The following is a 17,633-nucleotide window of genomic DNA, read 5'->3' as shown; positions in this document are numbered from 1 at the left end:
TCTCCATTCAGTTAATATAGTGGCTGTTCAATACTGAACGGCTGCTATTTATACTGCACTGTCATAGTTAAACTCATCGTCCATCGTTTATGCTGCATAAACGATGAGTTTAACAATGAGAGTGCAGTGTAAATAGCAGTCGTTCAGTATTGAATGGCCACTATATTAACTGAATGGAGAGGGGCGGGGGAAGCTAGAACTGAAATCTGCTCCGCTGTGAGCCAGCGATAGAAGCTCCCGTACAGGAACAGGGGAGCATGTATGTGCAGGGGCGAGTGTCGGGCACCGCTTGCCCAACATTTGTCCCGTCTAAATGGGGCTTTAGGGTGAGCGCCACCAAATATATTGGTGCCCTGAAGACAGAGCGCAAAGTGAGGGAAGTGCCCGTAGGCAGCGTGGTGGCTGACGGCTCTCCTCTCGTTTATAGGAGGGAGCTGACGGGTAACACGTTGCGGGCGGAGAGAGAGGCTCGTCTGTGAGTTGAGCTCCATTGCGAGTTAAACTTCATAATGTGTTTTAGGCCCAAATATGGAATCTGCAGTTCAAGCCGCCCGTAGGGAATCATGGGCATCTTTAGTTTCCACATGCGGATTTGTTTTCCGGATTCCGCATACGGAAAACAAATCGCAGCATGCTCTATTTTAGTGTGGTTCTCGCATTGACTTTTTCCATTGAAGTCAATGAAAGCTGTCTTATCCGCAGCCTGTCCGTTAACATTGAGGATGGGCCCCGGATTCCACAGGAATGCTGGAGTAAAAAAAAGTACTGTGCATGTGTGCCGGCGCGTTCGTACACATTTGCAGTACAGACCCAGACACGTAAACAGGGAGGCCGGCCGCGGCCGTAGACATGAACCCTTAGGCCCAATGTTCGTGGACAGATTTGATTTGCGGAATCCGCATGGAAGATCAGCAGTTCGTGCAGTTCGCACCTCAATTGAGACATGTGGATTTGATTTGCGGATTCTGTGCGCGGAAAAGAAATCGCAGCATGCTCCATTTTAGCGTGGATTCCGTGCATACTGACTTCTTTCATCTTCATGGAAGTGAGCGATCTACAATTCAGTTGTGGACTTGTAGGCAAATACCTCTCTGGTTGCTTGGGGACCAAGCAGGGAGGAGGGGAAGGCAGGCACTTTGGGCTTGCATTTCCCCCCCCCACCCCCCCTGCGTGGACAATCCGCAGTAAATCTGCGCGAGGGGAAAAAACGATCTGCGATCGCCAGCAAGCATTTAAGAATCATTTCCACACTGACTCGCAGTTCTTCCGCTGTCGAAATCCACGCATGCCGTGGACATGAAGCCTTAATTTGAAACTGCAGTGTTTCAGAATAACACATACACTGGGGCAATCGTCGCACCTGTCTGGGGTTCGGGCGCCGTCGCCCAGGGGACAGATTCCTATTTAAAGGGGGGGGGGGGGGGGGGGGGGAGGGGAGTTGGCTAACTCCTTTTTGAAGGGAGTTATCCCACAAAACTAATATCTCCCCAGGACCGCCCGTGATCATGAGTGCAGCTGCAGCGCACCGGTGTGAAAACCTGCAGCATTCTGCAACGTGAACATAGACTAAAGGCTGCCTGAGTTCAGCACTAAAGGCTCTGCTTTCTATCAAGAAATGGCACCACTCTTGTTTATAGGCCATTTCTGGGGAATTTTCTTTCCCCTAATCTTGGGGAACCGCTTTTCAATTAGTATTCAGCCTGCAGTTAACGGCTCAATGCAGAGGAGGTGTGATATTGGATATCGGCCATGTACTGTACATAAATGACTAACCATGTAGTACGCAGACCGAGTAACAACCGCGCACTCCTGACTGCTCACTTGCATACATTACACATGGCCGACGGCTGGCTTTTAATGCATCATAGGGGTCTCCTTCCATCCGGAATGGTTGCTCGGTCTGCTTCTCTCTGGTTATGTTCACAGATGGTGGATTTATTGCGGATTTTCTGCCACTGAGGAATCCTCAGCCAATCGCGCAGATTTGTCACAACTTTAACCCCCATAATTGAAGTGAAATGTTCAGCAAATCTGCAAAATTTACACAAACATGTTGATTTTGCAGCAGACTTCACCCCCTTATTGGGAGAGACGAAATCTACGCTGAAAATGTGGCGCACCAATTGGCATCCTACATTTGTAGAAACCCCGCTATAAATCCCATTGCGATGCCGTGTAGATGGGATTTCTTAATCTCACCCACATTACTTGTTCTACAATTTTCCCGCGGCCAGTTCTGGTACGTGTAACATTACTCTTGTGAGTCAACGGGAGAGGTAGGCGTTACGGTTCCTCTTGTCCGCAGCGCTGACCGCACGTTTGTAGGGACGGATTCCCAACTAGTAACACTCCGTCAGTTTATTCCAAAATTAACGGAAACGGCACTTAATCAGTATGACCAGTCCTCTTTCAAACAGTCGTGATGCCCTGGACAGCCAGCCTTAAAGGGAATGTCATCAGAAGATGATCTCTTGTGTAAATTAAAGGGGGATCCCCAAAATAAACTTCATCACCTATCCATAGGAGCCTGATCAGTAAAGGTCTCGCCGCTGGGAACGGAGTCCCTGTGTCTCCCCCTCCTGCCTGGGGGTGCGGTGAGGAGGACACTGAATGGAACGGCAGGCATAACTAGTACATAACTAGTCAGGTACGCTGAATACTACTAGTGGGGGCTTCTTATTTTGGACTTTTTTCTGTTGTGTCTATTTTTTCCATCACACTTGTATATTGGAATACAGCTTAGCTAGTTACACTTGTGCATTACTTGTGACCTCCTTCTGCCAGCAGGTGGCTCCACCACATTACAGCTTTGCAGAGTCCCGGAGCGCTTTATTGATGCTGCTGCATGCGTATGACTAGAACAGTTTGCAGGGAGAACAGAGATCTGTTTATATTGTTTTTGGGGTTGGGAGGTTGTAAGTCAGCTGCAAGAGCCAGAGCCCCTATATCCTTAAATGAATGATCACCGTAGAATGCTATGTAAATCTAAGGGTCCTTTTAGACGAGCCGATTATCATTTGAACGAGCCAACAATGTATCTGCCTGTACGAACGAGAATCTTCAGCCTTTTTACATTGGCTGTATAAGTGAGGAGAATGGAGCGAGCGCTGGTTAAACCGAACCATAAGCCAACGAGACAGCCATGGTTATGCCTGCGCACAATGAGCAACAAGCGAAAATTGAACAAATATCTGTCATCTGGGGGTTGGCTCGTGTTTAGACCGAGCAATAATTATTGTTCACTGCAGCCATATCACAGACTGGACGGACCCAGCGCTCCTAGAGGTTTTGTGTTGGTCCCTGTAGAACGGTCCACGTGGTCCCTGCTGACAGTCAAGTGTTTTCTGTTCTGTGATCCTTTAAATTCTGCAAAAGAAAATAATTTAATCTCAATTTAACTTTCTGTTTTTGTGTTTTGCAGGAGAGAAATCGAAACAAACAATAATTAGACGGAGTTAGTCCTTCTGTAAAACACTAATGATGCAGACTCTGGAAATCGCCTACTTTGTGGAAGAAAACATAATGCATTTTATTTCTGCTTATGGCAACATCTTTGAATACTTTAACATAAAATTGACTTTTTTTTTCTCTCCCCCTCCCTCTTTTTACATAATGGTTTTCATCAGTGCATCTGCCCTTGTACTCCTCACCAAACACTTGAGAACTTTAACTTTTTTTTTGTCAAGCACTTTCTGTCCTGAAGCTTTTAACCAGTATCTGCTCTTTTTGTATTCTAGCTACGGCCTAGCGGTCCCAATGAATGCAAGGATTCCTTTGTCCTATATTTTTTTTTCTGTTGAGTGCTAATTATTAGAAAGTTGTTGCTAGTTAATAAGATTGAGAATTATGGCCTTTTTTTTTTTTTAATTGCCTTTTGGAAAATGAAATCAACTGTCTTTAATTCAGGAGGTCAGAGTAGTTGGCTCTAACTTTTTGTAGTGACATCACTATGGTACACGAAGTCTTATCCTCTGTCTCCATAGTCGCCATTTTTGTTTTAGTGATTAAAAAGTAATGCAGCTTTAATGCACATCTATGTTTTAGAGCTGAGCTTCTATTTGGCTGGGTTCACACACCGTATTTAGTAGGTACCTCTAGTTTGAACCACAAAAAAACAGAACAGAAGTAGCAGTATAAGGTAAGCCATATGCCACTTGGTGCACTTTTTCCTGAGATTCAAGAGCTGGCGCATCAGTTAATGGCCTTAGCAAAAAGTAGAGAAGTCTGGAGGGCTCCTAGCACCACAACATGCCATCAACGTCTTACTGTATGCGGGGCATCAATTACATGCAGTCAGTAAGAAGCTTTGTCTTGCGGAGTGGCGCTGAGATATCACCTGCCGCACGCTGTAAGAAATGGAAGCTGCTCTGATTTAAAGGTATGTTTACACACAGCGGAAATGCTGCAGCAAATTTCACAGCATCTCCGCATTCAATACTGAGTCAAAATCTGCACAGTTTGCACAGCTGATTTCATAAGATGTGGGGTTCCCCTCACTTCCCAGGTCTTCACGCTGTCAGCGCTTCCTTCACTGGGCACCCGGTGGCCTCTAGTGAGTGCAGCGCCGCTGGTCAGGTGATGCTACTTCAGCGCCACTGGGCAAGTAATGCAGATCTCACTACAAGCCGCTGGATACCAGGAAGCGCTGACAGCACAAAGACTTTAGAGGTGCGGGAAGCGCTGTATCTACGGATGCACAGCCAATTTAGACTCAGAATCCATGCTCATGGTGTTGATTTTGACTCTTGTTTTAGAAGTGAAAATGCTGTGGAATTTCCGCTACAAGTAAAACATACACTTTAGGGGCTCTCTGTCGTGGCTTTTCTTGGCTGCGATGGGAAACAGCCGCCTTGGCTGCTGACCACCAGGCCCCAGCCTACGGAAAGAGCAGAGTGCTTTACACAGTGCTGTTTCTGTAGCTGTAATAAAAGTGAGTCGGCATTTCAGAAATGGCGCGCTATGCTGTTTCCGTAGCAGACATTCATTACAGTTAGTGCTACGGAAAAAGTGGTGGTCTAAGTGCTTGGCTCTTTATGACAGCTGGTCAGAACAGAGCAACCAGGGTTACCTTTCACGACCATGGAAAGCCAAGATAGGAATACCCCCTTAACTGTTGGATGTACTTTCAGGACACAAATGCAGTGAAACCATGCCACCCCTTTTTCCAGACCAGGTTTTCAGCTCCATCCATACGTGCAACCTTCTTTAAAAAGACCACCCCTCTAGAAGACTACTTTTTAATGCCATTTGTATGCCGTCTCCCTATACCTGCTGAATACTACTAGTGTTTCTTTACTTTGCTTTTATGGTTCTTTTATCGATGTATACCCTGGATTTACTGCTTTAGACGTGTTTTGCCTCCTGTAGATTTACTTCTAATATGGCAAGAGTTGATTCCAAAGACAAGAGTAAAGAACGGTAAAGTTTCCCAAAGAGGTGGGGTGCAGAGGTATGGTAATATATAAAATGCGGTGTGTGAACCTAGCCTTATTGCTAGAGGCACGCAAAGTAGCCCAAACAAGAACATCCTCGTTTGATACCACCCTGTATCACCAATGTACCTCAATCCATGGGAGACCTTTTTAGAAAAAAATCGTTCAAATTCTATTTCCCTTCAGCTCGTATTCCTGGATGTCTGCAGACCTAATCAAGTGCTCATTCAATAGAAACTTGCTCTTTTTAATTAGCTAATAAAAGAAAAAAAATTAGCAAGCATTAGATGTGGCTTTCAGCACTTCTCTGTTTTTGTTATGGCTCTTTAGTTCTTGGAAATAACTTTACGGCCGCTGTTTGTCACATTTTAGGTCCGCTCCTAGATCCCTCAGCCCATGTTGTGATTTTAAGTGCCTCCTTTTTATTTAGTTTTCTCATTTTTGTCCTAGTATAGAGAAATAATCTAATCATGTATTACAGGCAAACGTATTAATGTAGAGTCTATGAGCCTGAGAGTATGGCAGTAGTCGTGCATTCTTTCCAAAGCTGCTTTCTAGCTTCAACTAATGTAACCTTTTTGGGGTCATTTTCCTAGTAGAAATGTATTTCTATGCTAATCACGTTTTGTCCATGAAGATTGTGTTACTTGCCGTTTTTACTACTTTTTTTGTTTGTTTTGTTTTCATGGTAAAGAATGGTTGACATATCTACACTTCTGAAACAAACTCTAACAACCTAGTATATTTAATTTTTATTTACTTGTAGTCGATGCTTCTATATTGAATGGAGAGAGTCTGTATTTCCATACTGAAATAAATTTAAGATGACATCTAGTTCACTAAGAGAATTGTGAAATGGGGTCAACACCTGGGTTTAAGGGATATAATGTTGGTTCACGGAACAACAATGTGTAAAAAAAGAAAAAAAAAAGCTTGTAATGGAAGACTGTTGGCGCCAAAACACCATAAACGCTTCTTAAAGGTAAAATGATAAACATTTGTGTTAATATTAATATCTCCACCATACTTGCAGCTGCCCAGGGAGCTCAAAAATGGGTTATTTCAGGTTATCACGCTGGAGAGTTTGGGGTGGTTGGTTTTATTTCCTCGACAGAACGTCCATTGTGGTCACCTCTGTTGATGGAGGATTCATTGCGGAATCTGAAGAACTCTGATGATTGCACACATTTGTAACATGTCTTTTCCAATGTTTCCCTATTGACACCTGAATCTTCTTTTCTTTTTTTTTTTTTTGTGTTGATTGTAGTTCGGTTTAATATATTTGAAGGTTAAACTAATCATGAATATTCGATTTGGCAATAGGAATCACTGAGACATAATAGAAAGGCAACTGAAGTGCTTAGAAGTTTTTAGCAGTGCATCCTATATTAAGAGGTCCTCAAATAAGATACTTTGGTTAACTAAGGGTCTGTTCACACTGTGTGGTCAAATTGCATTTTTTTTTTAAAGTGATTTTGCGAAAATCTTGGTGAAAACAAAGATTAAGACTGCTCTGTGCTTATAGACCCCACGGGGGCCCATATGCAAAAGATGTCATGGCAGCTGGCAGACAGGCCTCCACTTTTGGAAAGGCAAAACTCCAAGTGTCTTGTTTGTCCTTCCTTCATAAATAGGTTGCCCAAAGTGCGTTTTTATATTCCTTGTAAATGGGTCAACTTAAATGGTTTTTAGGCCATAAGCTGCAACTTCCTGGTAAGCAACAGGGGCAGTTGAAGGAAACCCATCTTCAGATAACTGAATTCACTAATGGGTTGACAAAGGCAGGATATCTGTCCTTCATTTATACAACAACTGCTAAGACTAACTCTGGAGGGCCCAGCTTGTCTGTATTATACCGATGGTCCCCTGATTTATAGGGGAACTGTGATGCTTCGTTTCTCTTGTGGTGATGATGAGATTGCCGTCGGGAGACTGAAGACTTACTGCAGATTTCTCTTACAGATTACAGCAATGAGGCTTCCTGTGATCACCTTGTTGTCTTGGGACTCTTCTTACGAACGTTACCCAAAGTGGACAATCCCGCTGTTTCTAGTATTTTCTGGAAGTGCTATTAGACATGTCTGCAAAAATGAGAATCATTTTCTATGTAAAATCCATGCTGCTATTCTCTAGATTTTTGGTCTTTTGGTTCCCAAATAAGAACTTAATTACGATTTTTACAAGTCATTTTTTAAAACCTTTTAAGAACCTGTGTGAACAACCGGGTCCCCTAATTGAGCTCTACTAGTTGGGCACACCTGAATCTTCTAAATTAATTGTGTGTTTGAAATAAAATGCTCCATGTTAAAGGAGCCTATGATATAGTGCACTGTTCATGTAAACTACCACTAATGCTTTTCACGCTTGTGTGTAAACATATCTGGAGCTTCAGACTGGAGATATGAAACAAATTGCATATTTCCAATTGGTCAGTAATTGCATTAAAGAACTGTAGTTAGAATTTTGCGCTTGGTGTTACACCTTTGATAGCCGTTACTCATCTGGCGTATGCTCGTTTGGCCATCTAACTCAATACCCCGATACACATGCATGCTCAGTAGAGTGTGCATGTGTTCTGAATGTAGAAAGGGGAGAAGGCCATTGCCGGACACCTGGTGCTGGCTTATCTCCCCAAGAACAAAAGGATTGGGCAGTTAAAATCCAACTTGTCGATACTTGCCTTCCCCGACCTCTTTTGTCAGGAGCCCTCCTATACACATTGGATGATCATCCAGGCCCAATTTTGGGAGGTTCAGCTGATTAGCTATCTAATGTGTATGGCCAAATTTAGTGTGTAACCATTTGTTCCCCACAATCACTGATTCCTTATGACCAGTCAGCAGCAATGGTAATGTTGATCCCACTGATTTTAGCCATAATGAGGTCTGTCATAGTTACAAATTCTTATAAAAGCTTATATTCCAAAGAAGGATTAAGTTTACATGGATTCTTAACGATACTCCTCCTTTTTATTAGGACGCTGAAAAAGTGACTATCATTAGCTTTATTTGGCATTGGTCGTCTATCGTATATAATTTTAATTGTTGGCATGAAGATAAGGGGACTTGATTCATGTTGAGACGATAATGGATGGTTCTCCTAAATATTAACAGGTGATTCGAGTATACGAACGCTTATACGTCTGCCAGGTTCAGTCACCTATACTGCTTTTAGGAGTCGGTGTTGCAGTGATTTACCAATCAAGTGGCAGAATGATCGCAAGTATATCCCAGCCCCTTTGTCCAAGTAGATTCGTTTTTGGTGGTGCACTGCAACACTAAAGGAAACTGGTTCCTGGTATGTCCCTCTATTTTAATAAATCTGATGACCTCTTCATTTACCTAGTGCTGTGGGCAAAACTTGACCATTACACATATTAGCCATGACTAGTAGTTTGACGCCTAGTTCCCATCTTTGCAATGAAATAGTTTTCTCTCTGTCCAGAATCCGTGTTTTGTGGATTGCTAGAATGTGACTTCTCACTAGCTGCTGCAGTATTGTTACCCGTTTTGGATACACATGAGATAGGTGGAAGTATAACATAGCTTTAGTCTATATTTCAATGAATTGTCTGTGTAATGTACACCCCGTCGGACAAATAGAACCCCCCCCCCCCCCTTTTTTTTTTTTTTTTTTTTTACTAATTCTGTATAGTTCTTTTCAATTGCACAATTGCCATTCTTGGTATAAGCTTGCTGTATTTAATCCACGTTGGTTATTTCAGAATGAGTGGTGTGTGGAATATACTGTTTCCCATGTGTAACCTCATCTCTCTTCAGCTGTTACAGAGCTATTTCGTAGTCCTAAGGATTTCCCTGCATGCTGGTATTTAAGTTCAACAGTTGGAAATTACCTCTGCTACCTGCTTGGCTCCAACCTAGCATGCAAGCAACTGTGCAGTGCGACAGGTCTGTTAGTTTGCACCCATCCATTAGACATTTGTGTCTTACGTTTAAAGGGGTTCTCCACCTACATTTATTGAGGCTGAATTCATACCCCGGGGTTTGAGAACCTTTCGGCACTTTGCTTTTCTGTCCGGATGTTTTTGCTTTGATTGAATAAGAAAATATTCACTTCTATTCACACAATGACTTCAGGTTCCCTAATTGAGAATGCTTTTACTGGTGGCTTTGCCATTCATTTTCCCAAATCAGTTTTATGCATAAGAACATACATAAGGTGCAGGTTTGAGATGAAGAGCCGCAACTTTAGTGCAAAACGTTGGCAGATGGAATAGTACCGAAGACTACACTATTCTGACAGATCGGAACAATTGAAACCATATGGAACAGTACTTTTGGCCACTCCGGTGACTTTTTTTTCTTTCATTATGTAACTAGCACCACCAAGTGTATATGTGAGCTAGTGTTGCCTGGAGTCTTCATCTTCAGGTGGTCACGTCCTCTCAGATTTACTTAGGTTTATGCTGTTTGAAACTAGCATCACAAAGACTGAGAAATTGACTATTACATGAACCCTAGCATAGAGATGGCTTAGAGGGGGATGCAGAAACTAATGGTGATCACACGGTTCCTGTCTCACAGTTAGAAAGATGAGCCATGATCTCCTTTATTATGACTGTACTTATGGTATGTAGCTTATTTAATTGAATCTAGAATACAGACGGTAATGGCACTGTGGTAGAGATAGTACAGGCTGTAGCTGATCATGTAATACTGTGCTGATGTGTCATGGAATTGATGTGAAGGTCAACACACAGATGGTGCCTGATAAGTATCACAGGGGACTGCACTGCATGGAAGTGACTGGAATACACACGAGACGTCCAGAGTGAGACAATCAGGTGAGGGGTGTAGGGATGGAAAAATGTTTTTGCTGCATAGGCACTTTTAATTGTGAACAGAACCATAAGACTTGCAGCATTTGTAGGGTAGTTGGGCAGTGTGGCCCTAGCAGCCTCAGCTCTCTGCCAATTCAGTTTTGATCTGGATACATTATTACATGCATCTGTTTCATGCTAGCATGGTGGGCTGGGTTCACGTAAGTTTTTAAGTCAGGTGTTTTTTTGGTGTGTGTGTGTGTGTGTCTTTAATGCAAACCATGATTGTCAGTAGGAGATTTGAAAGTTCTCTATGCAACGTTGTCGCATATTTTTTAGGACCCCATAGACTTCAATTTTAATGAAAACCACCAAAAATTGCATAGTTTGTTGTAATTTTCTTTATTGTAGCGGGCCATTTGTGTGCAAAGAAGGCCATAATTCTATATTATACATATGCACACAATTGAGTAGCCTTTTAGGTGGAGAGCCTCTTTAACATGTCCATATTCTACAGTTCCATACTATAGCAAAAGAAACTTGTGTTTTTAAGTTGTTTTTTTTTCCCCCTCTTCAAACTTTTTTTTTTTAGCGTACATAAATTACTGAGACCTTTTTCCAATCCTCAAGTGCTATACCAGTATTACGAGCGGCTTTATTCTGCCTGCCCTTCTCTCTAATCCGAAGAATATTTTTTTAGCTATTTTCTCAAATTTCCCTGATAATTACAGTAATATTTACTTACTGTTTGAATACTTATCCATCCAAAGCTTAAGATTATAATTATGGTACAGGTTAACAGTTTTAATTAATCTTTCTAATCACACGTTCGGTCAGGTTGTATTAAAAAATAAAAATTAAAAAAAAAAAAACTATTGTATACCTATATTAAAATTATATACATATATTAACTGGCATTTGGGTTGAAATCAATCTGGATATGTCATCTATGTATAGAAATGTGTAGTAGAATTATATAATTTTATGCAACAAAGAAACTTGTTTGGTTGCTGGTGTTTTTTAAAGGAATATTAGATCTATTGCAAAGTTACATTTCACATGGGGTACACTTTTGCGCCTAGCATACAGATATAAAATTCTGGTTGCACTGCACGAAATATATAAAAAAAAAGGGTTAAACATTTCTTTCTTTGTAACTATGTATGTTTTTGAAAATCTGATTACAGGAAGATTCCAGTTGTATTACACAGTTGTGCCTCTGCATCACTCTGCCTCTTGTGAGAACTGTGGTGACCCGGTCTTGTACAACTGAATTTTATGTATGCGATTCAAAAGTTAGATATCCCATATACTGTATATGAATACGGCAGAGCAAAGCAGTCATTATCGAGCTGGAAAATAAACAATGTTAAAATCTAGTCATTGCCACGTATTTATTTGATGTTTTTGTACAGTGCAGAATGTGTTCAGAATGTGGGATCTAAGGGGTACACACGATAAGTTGAAGGGGAAAGTAAGTGACTTTTTTCCTGAAATTGCACTCCAGGTAATGGTGATTGCTAAATACAGCAAATTAGGAGTTTAAGAGGGGCATGGCCATCTTTCTTGCGCGATACAAGGTTATGTTAGCATTATTAACTTCAGAAGGGTCGGTGATGCAGGGATTATTCCAGTTGCCAGATTCGTGTCAGGAATGAATTTTTTTTTTTTTTACCCTTAAATGGGGAAAATTGGCTTCTTCATTTTTGTTTTTTGGGCTTTCTCTGGATCAACATTGGGGGTGGGTAATAGGCTGAAATGGATGGACATGTCTTTTTAGCCATACATACTACGTTATGTTACTGTGATGCAAAAATTTAGTGACCATTTGTAATAGAGGGGTTGTCTGGTTTAGAAAACCCATTTTCAATTGTTCTGCAGAAGGTAATTAATAAAATGGAGCAAGTGTAAAAGACGAGCTACAGAAATGGTTGGGGGAATCCGGAAAGCCCTAATCTGTATTGCCTAAAGGAGAGAAGGGGGAACATGTGAGCGAAAGCTTAAGATCTAAATAAGGCTAACTTAAATGCTAAAACAAGGGCACCATCTGAGATTAGTTGGGAGGGAGACTGCAGCGGCAGGAATTTTATTGAAGGAGCAGTAGATGCTTGGAACAAACTTTTAGCAGGCATGTTGAAATAAAAACAGTAAGGGGGGCTTCACACAGATGTATTTGCACACCCAACGTGCATAGAATGGAACCCATTGCAATGGGAACATTCTCATTTCCTGCGCACATTTTTTGTGCTCAAAATAGAACATGCGCTAGTTTGTGCGCATTTGCACACCATAGGGCCCCATAGAAGTCTGTTGGGGGTGTGCAAATGTGCATGCAATATACAATGGGATGAGTGAAATACAGTGCAAAACCACAGGGAAAAGAACATATCTAGGCCTTATAAGGCTAAACAGGCTTTCATATCATGGTGGGGTGTGTCCCATGGGCAAAAAGGACAGTAACGTGCATGCAAAACTGCATAGTTCACGGTGCAAATGTGTTGCACTTAGGCACGTGCAAAAACACTTTGCCCGTGAGAAGCTGCCCTAAGTGAATGTAAACCTGTCTGGGATAAGCATATATGCATCCTAAAGAGGAAGTTATAGAAGGCAGCTTAGATGGACCATGTGTCTATGGGTGGCACAATAAGGTTCTGTAGGGCTTGTATAGAGCTGTAATTAAAAATAAGCTACTTGTGCTGGATGGTAATACTGTTGAATTTAAGACTGTCTAGTCTAATTTTATAGAGATTAGTTGGGTTAGTTTATGTCAAAAGTTGCAACAACGTGGAAGCAGTTTAGTGCACTTTAGGCCACACCCCCTTTATTAAGCACTCTCCCTTTTCCGTATGAGTTGCTTTGCACCACATTTACTATATGTTTTTAGACACTGGCCATTTTAGCATGTAAGACAATTTTCTTGTGTAATATAGAGAGTAAATCTGCCCCACTGTATATTCATACTTCTTTGGGACTTGTCTATGTCCTTTCATTGCTCCTCACCCTCAGGGACCGGTTTAAGGGGTGTTACACTAATACCACTTTTCTTTTTACAGTTTTTATGTAATTTCCAGTTAACCCTTCCACTTGGACCACTAAGCGTCCGGAAATTATTAGAAACCGCATAAGAAGAGGGCAGCTAGCTGTTGCCTAGCGCCCCATATTCTATAAAACCAGACTTGCTTATCCTCTTTGAATTTCTTTACAGTAATTGAAGATTGTAGACATTGAGTTAGTTGTTTGTTTCCTGTGCAGCAGATGCGGGCTCTTGGGGATACGGGCTCTTGGGGATACTGTCATAGGCTTTGGAAAATCTGATTATGAGTAAAATGAATCTGTTTTATGTATATGGTGTAAATCAGTGGTTCTCAACATGGGAGTTATTGCCCCCTTGGGGGGGTTACTTCTCAAGGGGGCGGGGGAACGAAAAGTAACAGCAGGAACGTAAAGGGGGCGATAGGGGGCATTCTGTTTGCTTTGTTTTTTTCCCGCCTAGTAGCTAAATTTTTTAAAACAATTTTGTAGTGATACCTCGGTTTTCGTCGATAATCCATCCAAAAGCAATCTGTCAAATCTAAAACCGAGGCAATTATTTCCATATTAATCACTTGCATGTAATGGGGGTTGTGTGCAGCCTGCACGCCTCTATCATATAATGTATGACTTTTATAACTACATGACGCCTCTACAGATCAATCACACTTCATAACACTGGATAACCTACAGCACAACCTAACCTACTGTACTCCATAATGCTGCTGATTGGAACAGCTTCAAACTTTCACTTGTTTGGGTCTCGGAGTTGTAGTCTTAGTGGATGCCAAGTGTCTTTTCAGAATAGTGATATAAACTACAACTCCCAGAGACCCACACAATTCAAAGTTCCAGCCAATCAGCGACATTATGGAATACAGCGGCTTAGGTTGTTTAGGTTTGTGATTGATCTGTAGTGGAGTTAGAAAAGTCACATCATTACATGATAGAGCGACGTAAACAGTGCATTCTTGAAACCTACTTTTATAAAATAAAAAAAAGCTGAGAATGCTGTCCATATTCAAATGAATACTGGAAATACAGATTCATCCCTTCTACAAACGGACAGCTTCCCCTGTGCCCAGTTTGTGAAAAGGCATTTTCGAATGAAGCTATGAAGCCTTCGAGACTGAGTGATCACCTTGCAAAAATGCATTCAAACAAAGTGGGTAAGCCTATTTCATTTTTCCAAGGTTTAAAATCAAAGTTTGAGAACTGCAGCACTGTACGCAAGCTATTCGAAAAATCTGCTCTCAATGCTGACAAGTCTCCTTGCTTCCTATAAAGTCTTTATTAATAGCGCAGTGTGGCAAATCACATACTAATGGGGAAACACTTGTGCTACCAGCAGTTAAAGAGATTGTCAGTACTATGCTGGGACCTGACACCTGTGCCATAGTGAAATTTGATTCCTTTAAGTAATGACAACGTTTCAATAAGAGTCTAGATTACTGCTGATGTGGAAGAAACACTTTTTTAAATGCTTTTTAAAAGCATTTGTAATGCAAATTGACAAGTCAACAGTTAGAGACAATGAAGCATTGCTGCTAGCTTGCGTTTGTTTCATTAATCCGAATGAACAGGTAGAGGCAGAAGTGTTAACCAGAAATTTAACCACCGACCCAAAAGGCTCCTCTATATAAAAAAAAGTGGAAGAATTTTTCTAAGAAAAAAAACATTTCTTTACCAAATGTACTTGCTTGTGCAACCGACGGAGCTGCATCCATGATTGATCGATTATTGCGGATTTATAGCCCATTTAAAATCTGCTATACCTGGCATAATGGAGGTCAACTGTGTGATCCATCGGCAGCACCTTGTTGCTTAACATTTATGGGAGAGATTGCCTGATTCTCTGCGCTATGTAATTAATACTGTTAAGATAAAAGCGCACTCTTTAAACAAACATCTTTTCCCTCCGACTTCATGACAGCATACGCTGGAGGTTGCTCACCTGCTGACCTGATGGGACAGGAAAAGGCAGAGCATAAAAGAAATCTCCCCTCCACCAAACACCAGTGCTTTTCCTGTCCCTTTAGGACAGCAGTGGCAGAGCTCCAGCGATGCTGTCCCATGCCGGAGGTTCCAGGGCTTACCGGTGAGTGGCGGCATCTCTTCTGGCAGCCCCGGTTGCCCCAGTGGGAAGTACCTCATCTGGGAGCTAACCGGGGACTGCGTGGGCCTCGGTCCAAGTACGGGCTGTCCGGCACCACCGTGGCCGTCATCTCTGGGTCCAGGGCTGAGCAGCAGCAAGAGGGCGTGGCCTCGACGGAGCACAGGGAGTGACGTCACATGCTCTGTAAGGGGGCGTGGCCTAGCGCGGTTGGCGCCGGATTCAATTTGTAAAGCTCTGGACCAGGGAAGAAGGCTGGTGTTTCTTCACGCCGGAGAATTGATCCTAAGTACAGGAGTTGATCTCACAAGCGCAGGATGTCGGCCAGAGAGGACCCAGAGAATCTCCAAACGGTAAGTGGTCCAGTGGGCCAACCTACAGACATAAGTATTTCAAAAAAGCATGTAGCATAGATTGTCTCACATTTGCTCTTGCCTGTTGATCCGTCTGTTCCTTAGATGTAAAAGTATTATACTCACATTCCATACGCCACTCGGTCCAGTGGCTTCTCTAAATGAACAATAGTAGATGCAGGGAAGTCTGGAATCTTTAGAGTATACTCTTTACTTTATTTCAATACATGCTTAAAAACAATTAGGCACTTGAACAGCGAAATACCAAGTGCTGGCTTTTCTTTTCCCGAGGCGTGGAGAAACAGGCCTTGGGCACGGACGCTCTCTCTCCCCCTTGGGTTTGAGACTTTTTCCCCCTTTACCATTAATTCCGCTCCTACTAAGGAAATTACTGCGGTCAAGCCTGTCAGTAATTCTGGTAGCACCTTATTGGCCCAAAAGACCTTGGTTTCCCTTCCTGAGATCTGTCAGTAGGAGAGCCTTTCCACCTTCCACCAAGACCGGACCTATTGCTGCAGGGCCCTCTTCTTTACCCGGAGGTTCACAAGTTCAGGCTTACGGCCTGGATCTTGAATGGGTAAAATTCTTGGGAAAGGGCCTTTCTCTTAACGTAATTTCCACTATTAGCGAGAGCCTTAAACCCTCGACACAAAAGATCTATTCCAAAGTCTGAAAAAAATTCTCGGAGGTGGATGGGCAAGGACATCCAGCAGTTAGATCAGCCAGACATCCGTACAATCCTAGATTTTCTCCAGGCGGGCCTGGATAAAGGGTTGAGTCCGAATACCCTCAAAGTCCAAGTAGTGGCTTTGGGGGCATTCTTTGATCTCGCGGCTGGCGGAGCACAGGTGGATTAGATTTCTTAGAGGGGCAAGTAGATTGCATCCATTTACAAGGCTTACGGCACCCCCCTGGGATCTGACCATAGTCTTTCAGGCCTTCTGCGATTTCCCCCATTTGAACCTATTAGAGATCTATCCATCGCCTTGCTGACGTATAAGGTAGCCCTCCTTGTGGCAGTCACGTCGGCTAGACGCGTGGGTGAAATCCAGGCCCTCTCACAAAGGGCCCCATATATGACTATTCACCCAGACAAAATAGTATTTTCTTTAGGCCCGTCCTTTTAGCCTAAAGTCTTGTCCGATTTCCACAGAGGCCGGCCAATAGTCATTCCAGCCTTCTGCCAAGATTTCAAAAATGAAAAGGAGCAGAAGCTCCATAATCTAGACGTCAAAAGAGCTGTACTAGTGTACCTTGAGGCAACGGAACGTTTCAGAAAGACAAACTTTTTGTTCAATTTCAGGGGCAGGCCAAAGGAAGGGCCGCTTCTAAAGATGTGATCGCCCGGTGGCTCAGGAGAGCTGTCCAGGAGGCTTACAAGGCCAAGGGCATCGCTCCTCCAGAAGGATTAAAGGCCCACTCGACGAGAGCAGTGGCATCTTCCTGGGCAGAAAGAGTGCACGCCTCAATCGAGCAGATTTGTAACGCAGCCATGTGGACTTTTAGCCATACCTTTATTAAACACTACAGGCTGGACTTTAAATGTAGCCAGGACGCAACCTTCGAGAGGAAGGTGCTTCAAGCAGTAATCCCTCCCTAAAAAAGCCCATGCCAGTTATTTGCTATTCCTCCAGCGTATGCTGTCATGATGTCGGAGGGAAAACGGGAATTTTTCTTACCGATAATTCCCTTTCTTGAAGGCATCATGACAGCATACGGGCTTCCTCCCCCCCCCCCCCCCCCCCCCCATCCCTACCGACATGGTTATCCTTGTTTTGTCTAACACATGAGGTAATGTGTATGCTTGTTTCTTTGTCTGAGGTGTGTGATGACAATAAAAACACACCTCCTGGTTAAGTATACTGTCACTGTGGTTATTTGGAACGCACTGGTGTTTGTTGGAGGGGAGGTTTCTTTTATGCTCT

At 42.7% G+C, this 17,633-nt stretch overlaps 1 protein-coding gene across 3 annotated transcripts in view; it reads left to right on the top strand.

Annotated features, from left to right (window-relative positions):
• YTHDF3 (YTH N6-methyladenosine RNA binding protein F3) overlaps window positions 1–11,591 on the top strand; it is a 39,299-nt gene extending 27,708 nt beyond the window's left edge. For all 3 annotated transcript variants that reach the window (XM_066578281.1, XM_066578280.1, XM_066578282.1), the window contains one exon: window positions 3,422–11,591. In XM_066578281.1, the coding sequence (XP_066434378.1) occupies window positions 3,422–3,445 (24 nt within the window). In that variant the 3' untranslated portion in view covers window positions 3,446–11,591. The remainder of the gene's footprint in view (window positions 1–3,421) is intronic.
• The last annotated feature ends 6,042 nt before the right edge of the window (window positions 11,592–17,633 follow it).

Source organism: Eleutherodactylus coqui, chromosome 9 (genome assembly GCF_035609145.1).
Source record: "Eleutherodactylus coqui strain aEleCoq1 chromosome 9, aEleCoq1.hap1, whole genome shotgun sequence".
NCBI classification, from domain to species: Eukaryota; Metazoa; Chordata; class Amphibia; order Anura; family Eleutherodactylidae; genus Eleutherodactylus; species Eleutherodactylus coqui.
Note: the sequence above shows the minus strand (reverse complement) of the source record. Positions and strands in the feature narration are given on the sequence as shown.